Source organism: Dromiciops gliroides, chromosome 4 (genome assembly GCF_019393635.1).
Source record: "Dromiciops gliroides isolate mDroGli1 chromosome 4, mDroGli1.pri, whole genome shotgun sequence".
In the NCBI taxonomy this organism is placed as follows: domain Eukaryota; kingdom Metazoa; phylum Chordata; class Mammalia; order Microbiotheria; family Microbiotheriidae; genus Dromiciops; species Dromiciops gliroides.
Window position 1 is genome coordinate 111,438,067 of NC_057864.1, and position 12,973 is coordinate 111,451,039.

A 12,973-nucleotide genomic window follows, 5' to 3' on the forward strand; every position below is an offset into this window, starting at 1 on the left:
TGTTTAATAAATGTTTAATGACTGATTGATTAAGGTGCATTCTTGTCTGAAATCTATGATCCTATGATCAACATGCTTACCATCTAAAAGCTTTAGCCCTCCCAGAATCCAACTCTGTCCTGTGAAGATTCAGTAAGACAAAGAAAAGATAGGAAAGGAGGGTACAGCACATAAAGATATGAAGTCATTGGACATACATATAGAAATAAATAGGACCTATGAAGTTAACTAACCTAAGCCTTCTCATTTTACAGATAAGGAAACTGAAGCCAAGAGAAGTTAAATAACTCAACCAATGTCATAGAGGGAGGAACCCTCCTTAGTACCAGAAAGTAGTATCAGAAAAATGAAGGAAGGTTCTCTATGAAGTACTACAAGAAAACAAACAAAAAAAAAAAACAACCTAGTTTTGAAACTTGTACAAAAGGATAAAGAAATTGCCAACCTAAAAAAAGGTAATATAGGAACCAGCAGAAATATCAGAATATGTGCAGTACGTGACAGACAGATACAATAGAAAAACTAACTGAGCAATGTCTTAAAGGCCTTGAACCACTGCACAAATTATCCTTTGAGCATTCCCTGACTCCAGGGTGGAAGAAGTAGGCAGAGATTCTGAAGAAAAAGACACCAAGAATGAGACATGTGATGAAATAAACGTCTCTTTTTGATACTTAAAACATATATAAAAATATTTAATGGTTGACTATTGGGAAAAAAAAGTACTGAAGTTTACTTCTGCTTTAGATATGTTTGAGGGTTTCTTTTATAAGCTGATAAAAGCCAGGAATGCCTGGTTCAGTTGTTGGTTGCACCTAATACAATGCCAAGTACATAGTAGTGCCCTGACAAATGCTCACTGATTGATTGGTTGATGCCCTTCAATGATTTGACCAATGCCATAGCTACAACTGCCTGATCCAGATTAATGGTCAGTAGCTGGCTCACTCTCTCCTTCTGATATGGAATCTCATGCAATATGTGGATCTGAATTTGGATACGCCTAGCAAGGTTTTACTCTAGTCAATGCAGCTTTGTACCATCTCTACTTCATAGGATCCTGGGGACACTGAAGTGGTTCTGAGAAAAACAGGAAATCTAGTTCTTCTGATGTCAAACTGAGCTGGTCCTATCCATGGACAGAATAGACAATGTGATCTTGTAGAGATGTGAAACTCTTTGCTAACATTCATCCTGCTCAGGAGGAGATAAAGTGAATAGAAACCTCATTCTGAGCTCAAAGCATCTGCTTCCCACAGGTCCATTTAGAAAATCAAATCCTAGGGCCCATAGGCAACTTAACTTTCCTTAGAATATACAAGACACTTTGGTAAAGAAAATATGGACTTCGAAATGTAAGTTGTAGTTAGTAATGGGCCACTGTCTGAGTGTTTATTTCTCTCCCTTAAGCCCTTTGCTTTTAACTACTAAAATGCAAATCATCCTCGCAGATAACAAAAGTAAGATTTCTCCTATAGTAAATGTGCTTTGGGGATTGATAAATCTGAATCTTCTCTCCTGCATTACCACCAATGTGAGCAGATAATCCTATAGATTCCTTTTGGGGAAAGACCATTCATATTTTCAGGACAAAGCAAGAGAAAAAAAAAATTTTAACAACTCTGTCTCTTCCCCAAGAGTGCTTCATGAAAAGTCCCATATGAAAACATAAGGATAAGGGGACTAAGCCTGAAATGGCCTTTGATATCCTTTCCCCATCCCTTTCTTTCCTAACCCTTTGTCCTTCAAAATCTTGGCTGGAGTTTCACATTGCCATGGTCTTCTGCATTTAGCTGAAGTGTGGCTTAGAAGTTGGATATAAGAAGTAGCTTTTTGAAAGTGAATTTGCTCCTCTAAAATGAGGTTATTCAGGGGGATGAGGTAGAAAACAAGAGAATGGTGACTCATTCCACAGTGAGCAATTTGCAGAGAAGGTTCAAAGCCTAGCCATCTATTCTCCTGCACAGGACTCCCTAGTATAACTGACTCAGAAGAAGGAATGAGGACAGAGAGAAAATTCTGGCAGCCTACTCTCAATTATCCATAATAATAGGGAATGAGGAGAGTAGGGACAATTGAAATCCACAAAGAAATACAGTTTCCCATTTTAGTTGAGTTTCAACCTACTCTCTTGCCCAACCATTTAAAAAAAAAAAGAAGAAAGAAAGAAAGAAAAGAGCTACTTGGAAGTAAAACTGACTCAAGTTTTACCTTCTCTTCCTGGCTGCTCGTGATCTCTGTCAGAGATGCTAATAAGCAAAGAAATGTTCCCCAAAATGGACAGCAAAGAGATGAGGAAGAGGAGGAGAAGAAGTGCAGGTCTATGTATGGAATCATGGGACACTAAATAATGGAAAAAAGATGGATCCTCACATAACACATAATAGGGTCCTAAATGTCAAATTCTCTCAGCTGAGCTTCATAAGCAAAAAGGGATTATACTGCATATCATAAAGGGAAAAGAAGCTATTCAAAAGAGATGAACAGACTCCAGAAAAAATAAACCTACAATGCTTCATTATTTACAAAGCACCTTTCTCACAGTAACCTTGTGATTTAATTACTACAACTAATATTACCCCTGTTTTAAAGAAAAGGAACCTAAAGCAATTAAAAGACTTTCCCAAAGACACACTACTTGCCTAAAATCTAACTATACAAATAGGTCTTTTTCTCATTTGGGGGATGTCTTTGGGATATAAACCAAGTAGTGGTATTGCTGGATCAAAGGGTATGAACAATTCTATAGCCCTTTGGGCATAGTTCCAAATTGCTCTCCAGAATAGTTAAATCTTTTCACAACTCCAACATTGGATTAGCATCCCAGTTTTCTCACAACCCCTCCAACAACCAATATTTTCCATTCTTGTTATATTTGCCCTTCTAATAGGTGTAAGGTGATATCTCAGAGTTGTTTTAATTTGCTTTTCTCTGATCAATAATTATCTAGAGAATTTTTTCATATGATTATTGATAACTTTGATTTCTTCTCTAAAAACTGCCTGTTCAAATCCTTGGACCATTTATTAATTGGGGAATGACTTGTATTTTTTAAAATTTGACACGGTTTTTTACATATTTGAGAAATGAGGCCTTTATCAGAGATATTTGTTTCAAAAATTCCCAGTTTTATATTTGCCTTGTAATCTTGGTTACATTAGTTTTGGTTTTGTGAAAGCTTTTAAATTTGATATAATCAAAATGATCTATTTTACATTTAATTTTATTCTCTATATGTTCTTTGGTCCTAAATTCTTCCCCTTTCCATAAATCTGACAGATAGACAAATATTTATAGCAGTTCTTTTTGTGGTGGCTAAAAATTGGAAATCAAAGGTATGCCCATCAATTGGAGAGTAAATGATGGTAATAGAATATTACTGTGCGCTAAGAAATGACAAACAGGATGACTTCAAAAAATCTTGGAAAGACATATATGAAATGATATATTGGGAAGTGAGCAGAACCAAGAGAACACTGTACACAGAGACAGCAATATTGTTCGATGAAGAACTGTGAATGACAACTATTCTCAACAATACAATAATCCAAGACAATCCCAAAAGAATATTGATGAAACATACTCTCCACCTCCAAAAAAAGAACTGACATTGATGGAACAAACTGAAGCATGCTATTTTTCACATTCTTTCTTTAAGTAACAAATATGATGATGCTTTGCATGATCAAGAAAAAAAAAAGAAATCTAACTATAGTTAGTTAACTCTTAATCATCCCTACATAGGTTACCCATTTTTCAAGTTTTATGTTGTTATTTATTTAACAACAGGTTTTTCTCTCTGGCAAGCAGCACATTTCTAGGCCACCTCCCACTATTATCAAGACATAAACTCAGGAAATATAAACTAAATATTAATATCAGATTGCATAAATCAGGAAAACCTTATGCAAATCTAATTGGGGAGAGGAGAAAGAGAGACATATATAGCTGAACCAGATCTATTTATTTGAGGAACATCTGTGGTTTGGATTATCCACACCTACAAGTCTTTCTTTGGTGCAAATAATAGTGGATTGCAAATACTAGATCAGAGTGGCTATTAATGCTGACCAAGGTGCTGAAATGAGTTCTGGGCATTGTTTTCTAGAAAAAGCAGACATGTAGACAAGGGAAAAAGAAAACGCATTGTAGAAAGTTGGAGGTGGAAAGGACCTTAGAGATCATCTGTCATTTTATAGATGAGAAAACTGAGATTCAGAGATGCTAAGTGACTTACCCAAGATAATGCAGAGAGTGAGCAGTGAAACCAGAACTCTAACTCATATCTTCTCTCTCCAGGTTCAATGCTCTTTTTTTGTGTGTGAGGCAATTGGGGTTAAGTGACTTGCCCAGGGTCACACAGCTGGTAGGTGTTAAGTGTCTGAGGCCAGATTTGAACTCAGGTCCTCCTGACTCCAGGGCCAGTGCTCTATCCACTGTACCACCTAGCTGCCCCAATGCTCTTTCTACTATATCCCAGCGCCTCTCAGGAGCACAGTCAAGGCACTGACGTGAGGCTCACTTTTTTTCACTGGCCTATTTGGTATTTGGGGCTGTTGATAAAACTGCAAATCATATAATAGTAATCACACTACAGAGTTGAGATGATCTATGTTGTTCTATCATGAATAGGATCTTGTCATACATGAACATGTTTAAGCAGAGGACCAACACATAGCAGAGTGAAACCAAAGTTCTACCAGTCAGAGTGGTGCATGCCTGTAATTCCTGCCATCAGAAATCCTGGGGCATCAAGTAAGCTCCAGAATTCTAAGTTTTTAGTGATGTTCACTTTAAGTCTAGCACCAATTTTGTATGCCCCCAGAAGGTTACCCAGCCCAAGTCAAAAATGGATCAGGTCAAATCTTCTGTGCCAATGAGCAGTGGAATTGGTCTGGCAAATGACTGCTACACTTCCAGCCTGGGTGAGACAGGGAGATCCAAGCTCAAAACAACAGCAACAAACTCCCCAGGTAAAATAAGACTGGTAGGCTGCCACATCTCTTATAATGGACAACATTTGAAGGGGCATTAAGTGAAATATGCTAATCCCGTTCCTGCTATTATGGATTGTAATTTTCTGAATTTAAACAGATGAAGGATTGGAGTTTTCCTATTTACTTCTCTAACAAAGAGATAAAATAGTGCCTAATTTCAGAAAGAAAAAGGAATGGGATAAATGCTTGCATACAAATATACAATTAGCTCTCTCTAATCAATCCTCACCAGAACCCTTTTGATTTATTCATGGTCCCTGTTGCAAGGGAGTTCACCAGCAAAACTCATTAAAAGGAAGTGATGCATTTGATTCCTGAAGCACTGACCTGAGTGAGCCTTATTATATAATCTTGATTTATCTACTCTGTCAGGTACATCAGAATCAAATAAAGACTGCTAGATGCCAGGTAAAATTTGCTTTTTCTTCACATGTCTTCATGACAAGGAAATCCACACTGTTGTTACTGTCTTATGAGGAAATCTAAGTCCTACTGTCATGGAAAATTAGATATTCACATCCTGGCAAAATTGGTTATATGGCATAATCATATTTGGGAAGAGAAAAATGGAAAGATGTTACTAAATTTGGTTAGCTTTAAAATGTCATGTACATGTTTAGAATCGAGGATTTACAGAATTTTAGATCAGCAAGTTCAACTCTTTCCTTGCCAACAAATTAGGAGAGGGGAAAGAATTTGCTCAAGGTCATATCATAAGATAATAGGTTCATAGATTTAGAGCTAAAAGAACCCTTAAAGAATATCCTGTTCACCACCACCCCTCATTTTATAGGAAAGGAAACTGAGGCACAGAAGACAGAAGTGATTTGTCCAAGGTCATATCAAAGAATGGTAGGATCACAGACATAGAGCTATAAGAGATCTGAGAAGCCATATAGTCCTACTCTATCATTTTATGAAAGAGAAAACTAAGGTCTGGAGAAGGGAAGAGATGTGCCCATATGATCATGGGATCATTTATTTTGAGCTAGAAGGTGCTTTTAAGACCATCTAAGTGATTCCTCTCATGTCACAGATAAGGAAACTGAGGTTAAATGACTTGTTCAAGGTCCCACAGGTAGAAGTCATATCCTAACACTCCAGAGCCAGTGCTCCTTCCAGTGAACCACACTTCCTCCCTAAGGTCACTTAACCTTTGAACTTGCCCAGACACCCCTCTAAGTTGCAGAGCAGGTACAATCTACACTGGTAGAGAGAATTTCCTCACTGGAAGTTCTCTATACCAATGAAATCACAGATCCATTTATATATAAATGTGTTGCTATTGTTTTATTTTTATGCTGCAATGGTTTCCTTTGATTATCTTTTTTCATCTTGTCTGAACATAGGAGACCCTTAGAAGAAGCCCCAGATCCCACTGGGAAAAAGTGTCAGATAAGCAGAAAATTCAGAAACTTGAAATATTCTGTTATCTATGAGAGATCTTAGTACAGCCTGAATGAGAAAAGTGAAATCCAGCATTGCATTGCCCCCTGTATCCCAACCAACCACTAACAAACATGTGGTTCTTTGTACACATACACATCATTACTAACCTACCAACAAAAGGACTTAGGCTTTGAGCCATTTTTTTTTCAATAATAGGGACTGGCTCATGCTGGGAAATCCACTGCTCTTGTAGGGCCCTGTTGTTATTGAGCCATGTCTCTAGGGAGTGGCTGGTTAGAGTGAGGATTTCAGTCTATGGTGTTAACAGAAGAGAATCACTATCTAAGGCCATGAAGTCAACTAACCAGGAACTGAATCCAATGACTTGATTTTATTAACACTATCCTCTGAGCAAATAATCTAGCCAATTATAGATTGAACCAAACCAACTACCTTGATGGAGATGATTGAAATTCCACCATCACCTTCCATGAACAAAATAAACTATGCCGCTTTAAAAAACCCTTTTTTAACATCTGAAATGCATTTTGGTGTATGCACAGTATAATTCATTCAGTTCTAAGAGTTTGACCAAATTCTGTTCACTAGTGGGTAAGTGACCATTACCATCTGAAAATTTGGAATGCTTCTCTGATGTAGCTAGAATTATCCAATGCTAATTAGCATTCATTCCCCTTGCTTCCCAAGCAGAACCCCAAGCTTCCCCCTTCTGCTTCCTACCCCAATTTATTCCAGGGTGACATTTTACCTTCCTCCAACATAAATTAGAGTGTAATTTTTAATCTTTGTGCTTAGATTGCCTTGGCAACCTTGAATTCTGTGTAGATGCCTGGGTTGTGCTAGAAAAAAAGAAAGCATAAAATGTATTTGTACAAATCAGAATTACAAACCTTTACATGAATCATCCTCAATTGGCTGTTTGAAAGCTGTTATGTCACTGAAAGTGCAAAGAAATAAAACCACTTTATCCTGTTCATTTCGAATTGGAGCAATTTTCACAAAGAACCACACAGGTGTCCCTGAAAAGAATATCAAAAGGGTGGTCAGTGATTTGCATTTTCATTCAAGGCTCTATGGAGGCAAAGGGTTTGGGGAATGAATAGGTGCAGATATTAATTTATGAAGAAAAAAAGGCATCTGATTCCTTCAGGTGCTAGGCAAATTGCATCATTAATTGCCTTTCTTCACAGATTTAAAATATTCACCTTAACATCTCAGATGGGGATTTTCTTTAAGCAAGTTCAAATAATTTTACAAAAATAAGTCTCACTTACCTTTATATAATATCCGAGGTTATTATAGCAAATAAGTAGCATAGCAAATCAGTGTATCCTAGATAGAGAAACTGAGGCACAGAGAACCCAAATCTTCCCTCATCCCACTATGATCAGAAGCAATTGCTAAGAAGAAAAGAATGAGCATTTTCTACCCCGGCTAATGGAGCACATACCCTCAGTTTCCATCCAGTTCCTTTTTAAAGGGCTCTGAAGGAAGGTTATGGTTTTGAAACCCACAGATTTGATGCATACACTGAACATATGTAAGTCACTCTCCCCAAAATGACATAGTAGGACCTACATGTCAGGGGCCCAGAGGAGGGGAAGAGGAAAAGAGATACAAAAAGAGACAGAGGACATGGAGAGAAGAGGTAGGAGAAAGGATAGCCATGATGATTCTCACTAAGAAGGGAAAGCTTCCAAGGGTTTGGGGGCATTTTGATCATAGCCATAGAACCACCTGGGAAGAATCCAGAAAGAATATATTTACCTTGCTCCTGAGAGTAAGCATACAGGCTTCAAGCACCAGCTACCATGAGTAATCAAAACAGGGTCCAGATTGACCTCACCTTACTAACTCGTCAGAATGGAACCAACCCCTGAGTAATCAATGTCTCAAAACCTGAGTCAGTTTGGTTTCCACTTCTAAAAACATTTTTTAAACATTCAAAAAACATTTTCAGTTTTATTATTTTATTGTTTCTATTGTTATATATAATGTATTATTATGGATTATTTTTTCTGAGTTCACCATTTTGAATATTCTGTGGTGTATTTTGTGTACAAAATCATGATGTCCATTTTAAAGGAAGAAAACACTGAGGTTCAGAGCAGTGGTAGGACTTGCCCAAAGGGGTTGGTCATGGTGGCAAGATTCCTGATAAGTGGACCAGTCCTCTAGCTACCATGCTCTGACTCTCCCTAACACTGACCATTCACACCAGATGCCTCCAAAAAAGCTAGACAGATGTCACCAGTTTCAATTAGTCAGTGCACAAGCACTCACATACTTCTAACTTGGGTTATTTTGTTTTATATTTTGCTAAGTTGAAACAAAATAATGATGGATACTCACAGTGGGCACAAAGCGGGGTTCTGGGATTTTTATGTCTACCTTAAGCAAGAAACAATGGAAATGTGCTGTCCCTACCACAGAAGGAAGGCAATTCTGACTGATAGGTAAAGAGGACCTCTGCTTTAAGGAAAACTCCTTAAAATATAAAAAATCCCCCAATATCAGGAATAAGGTAAATTAATGCACATTCATTCCATATCTGCCTTGTTAACAAGGTGTGCTTTTGTGAGAAGTTTGGCAAGAACTAGCTAAGTAGTATGGGCAAAACTAGAATATATAGGAATCAAACTGGTGATCTTGGTTTCAATCACAACATATTCTAAGCATCTATTTTAAAAGCAGCCAGGTCTGGTATTAGGCATAAAACTGAACCCGGGAAAAGATGGGGGAGAGACCCAAACTTATCCCCAAATAGAATACAACTGCCTCCCCCAGGATGACACATACATGCTGCACAGATCATTTGTCACTAGAAAGAATAATTAGCAACTTCATGAATTAGGGTTCCATTTACATTGCTATCATCAAGACTAATTATCTCTTGGCTGAAATAAGACCTTATGTCTTGATTGCAGGTGTTTGTATAGGGTATAGAATTCACACAGCTGTTCTCCAAATCTTCCCCCTACATAATTCTTTCCATAATCTTCCCCCCCAACATAATTATGCACATACCCTTGCCCCAGTCACAGCAGACACCCTTTCTAACATATCATATCACATGTGATATGAATAACTTACTCACCATTCCTGTATCTGCCTGATGTTTCTATCTTGCCATCTTTATAATAACATAATAATAGCTGACATCTATGTATCACTTGAAGGTTGAAATAATGTCCTTGAAATGAAGATACAGGGTGGTGTAGTAGATAGTATACTGGAATTGGAGTCAGGAAGATCTTGGCTTGAATCTTGCTTCACACACTTACTAAGTGTGTGAGTAAGTCACTCAACCTCTCTGGGACTCAGTTTGTTCATCTCTAAAATGAAAGGCCCTGACTCAAGGACTTAAATTTTATGATCCTATAACCTCCTAAAGTAGGTATTGCAAATGTTATCTTCGCATTACAGATTTGATTTGATTCAATTCAATAATCATTTATTAATCATGTATTTGATGCAAGGTATTGGGCTATAAATCCCACCCCTCAAAAAAGTGTTAAATGGTCTCTTTCACCAAAGAGCTTTCATTCTGTTTGAGTATGAAGAAACAGGTAAAAGCAAGTTAAATGTTTTGCCTGTGGTCACTGACCCCAAGTCTCCTACTCCAAGTCCAGTACACTAATTTGTGCCTATATATGTTTGAGTCACTTATCCCTGTTGATAGATTTAAAACCTTCATAAGGTACTGGCTATATATATGCATTATATAATACATATAATACATGTATATATAGATATATATCTTTATACAGCATTCTGGACAGAGCTACCTACAATGAAGTGCCTAATAAAGGCATCTTCTTGGTTATAATAATGGTAAATCTAAGTCTTCTACCACAGTGCCCTATACCTTAGGGTTTAAATAAAAATTAAAGTGCATCAAACTGAGACCACACACTCAGGCAACAGAAACCCTGCCTAGATGCAATTTCTTTCTTAAAGACAAAAGAAAAATGAACATTAGAATGTGGAAAAAAGCTATTCAGAGATCATCAAAAGTTGATTGAAACCAAATGGAGTGGAGATATAAAGAGTGAAAGTCACTCCACCATTTTCCACACACCCCACTGGGCCTGTGTATTGCAGGAGGTTTCACAGAATGGAGATCTCACACACCATATGTGTCTCGGTACCTAAAGACAGCAGAGTGGTGAAGGGACTGGGTCCTAGATTCATAAAGCTGGTGCTCCAGCAGTCAAAAGGCTACAAATATCCAGTTACAAAGGAAGACTTAGATCTTAGAAGTACAGAAAACTCTGAAGGTTTAATGGTGTAATGGGGGTCTGGCACATGCACAGAGTGCCTCAGTTCACTTGGCTGATAAGATGTCTTTCTCCATGTGTAGAAGCTGAGAAAAACCATCTTCTGGGAGAATCATGACAACTTGTAATGGATGTTCCTTGGAGAGTTTTTAGAGTATGAGCAAACATTCTGTAATTGGTTCTATTCTTCTATCTATGTGGTAAGGAGTTGCTTTTTTAAAGCGGCTGAATAGCCAAAATTGGGAATGTCTTCAAAAAGGTCTGAGTAAACACCAGCCTATACTTCACCTCATTCTCTTTTCCCTAGTGCTATTGGAGGTTCTCAGCATCTCTTCTATACATGATGTCCAATAAAAGACAATGCTGTAAGGGCAGCTAGGTGGCACAGTGGATAGAGCACCAGCCCTGGATTCAGGAGGACCTGAGTACAAATCAGGCCTCAGATACTTAACACTTACTAGCTGTGTGACCCTAGGAAAGTCACAACCCCAATTGCCTCACTAGAGAGAGAGAGAGAGAGAGAGAGAGAGAGAGAGAGAGAGAGAGAGAGAGAGAGAGAGAATACTGTAAGAATGTCTCTATTATTTATATGCAGTCTGCTTGGCATAATACTTGGCACATAGTAAGTGCTTGTTAACAAAGGTTTTAATTTTTTTTGGTTCTACCAGTTTCACTTTGTATCAGTTCAAACAAATTATATGTTTCTCTGGATTCCTTATGTTTGTCATTTCTTACTGCACAATAACATTCCATTCCATTCCTTACCACAGGGTTTAACCATTCCTACTTTGCTTCCAGTTCCTTGCTACTATAAATAATTACTGTTGTTCAGTCATTTCAGTCACGTCCAACTCTTTGTGACCCCATTTAGGGTTTTCTTGGCAAAGATATTGGACTGTTTTGCCATTTCCTTCTCCAGCTAATTTTGCAGATGAGGCAACTGAAACAAACAGGGTTAAGTGACTTGCCCAGAGTCACACAGTCAGATTTGAACTCAGGAAGATGAGTCTTCCTGACTCCAGGCCTCACACTCTATCCACTGTATGACCTAGATGCCCAACCACGAATAATAATAAGTAATAAAAACATAGATAAATAATATAAGTAACAAAAAGTAAGACATTCTCTTACAACATTGTCTCTTACTGGATATCACAAACAAAGTAGTCACTGAGAACCTCCAGAAGCAATGGGGCAAAGAGAATGAGGTGAAGAATAGTATTGTCATGAATACTTTTGGCATAGATTACACCTTTGTTCCCATCTCTGACTTCACTAGCATATGTGCCCAATTAATTGTGGAATTGTTGGGTCAAAGAAGATGGACACTTTTCTTGCATAATTCCAAACTTGCCCAGAAAGACTCCACCAACAGTAAATTAATTGCTTTTCTTTCCATAGCCCTTCTGATCTTGACTGATCCCATATCTGTCATCTTTGCCAGTTTTTACTGTGTAAGGTAAAACCTCAGAGTTGCTTCAATTTCCATTTCTCTTAGTATTAGTTATTTAGAGCATATTTCTACTCAGCCATTTATGGCTTGCTATTCTTCTTCTGAAAAATTTTCCAATCTTTTGACCACTTATCTATTGAGGAGAGAATATTTATTTGATAAGTACCTATGTGTATAAAGCACTCCACTGAGCTAGAGCAAATAACAAAATGAGGCAACATAGTCCTTACTCTCAGAGAGGTGGTAGTTAAAGTTTTTTGGTAAAATGTCTCAAATAATTCTCCTCTCCTCTGACACGCCACCATCCTTGTGCAGCCCCTTGTTTTTCCATGCGTGGACTATTTCAATAGCCTGTTGCTTAGTCCACCTGCTGCAAGTCTTTTCCCCTCCAGTCCATCCTCCATTTAGCCACCAAAGTGATTTTTCTAAAGCAAAAATGTGACCAAGTCACCCCCCTACTCAATAAATTCCAGTGGTGGGGCGGCTAGGTAGCACAGTGGGTAAAGCACCGGCCCTGGATTCAGGAGTACCTGAGTTCAAATCTGGCCTCAGACACTTGGCACTTACTAGCTGTGTGACCCTGGGCAAGTCACTTAACCCCCATTGCCCTGAAAAAAAATTAAAAAATTAAAAAAAATAAACTCCAGTGGCTTCCTATCATGTCCAGGTTCAAATACAAAATCCTCTTGTTAGTGTTCAAAACCATTCATAACCCAGCCTCCTCCTACCTTTCCAGTCTATTGTACCTTACACCACCATCACCACACCGTATACTCTTCAGTCTGATGATACTGACCTTCTTGTTGTTATTAAAATAACATATTTCATCTCTT

General features: G+C 37.9%; 1 protein-coding gene across 3 annotated transcripts in view; it reads right to left on the reverse strand.

Annotated features, from left to right (window-relative positions):
• The window catches only part of KCNH1 (potassium voltage-gated channel subfamily H member 1), a 548,878-nt gene that overhangs the window by 497,077 nt on the left and 38,828 nt on the right, over positions 1-12,973 (reverse strand). For all 3 annotated transcript variants that reach the window (XM_044004835.1, XM_044004833.1, XM_044004834.1), the window contains exon 4: positions 7,298-7,426. In XM_044004835.1, the coding sequence (XP_043860770.1) occupies positions 7,298-7,426 (129 nt within the window). The remainder of the gene's footprint in view (positions 1-7,297; positions 7,427-12,973) is intronic.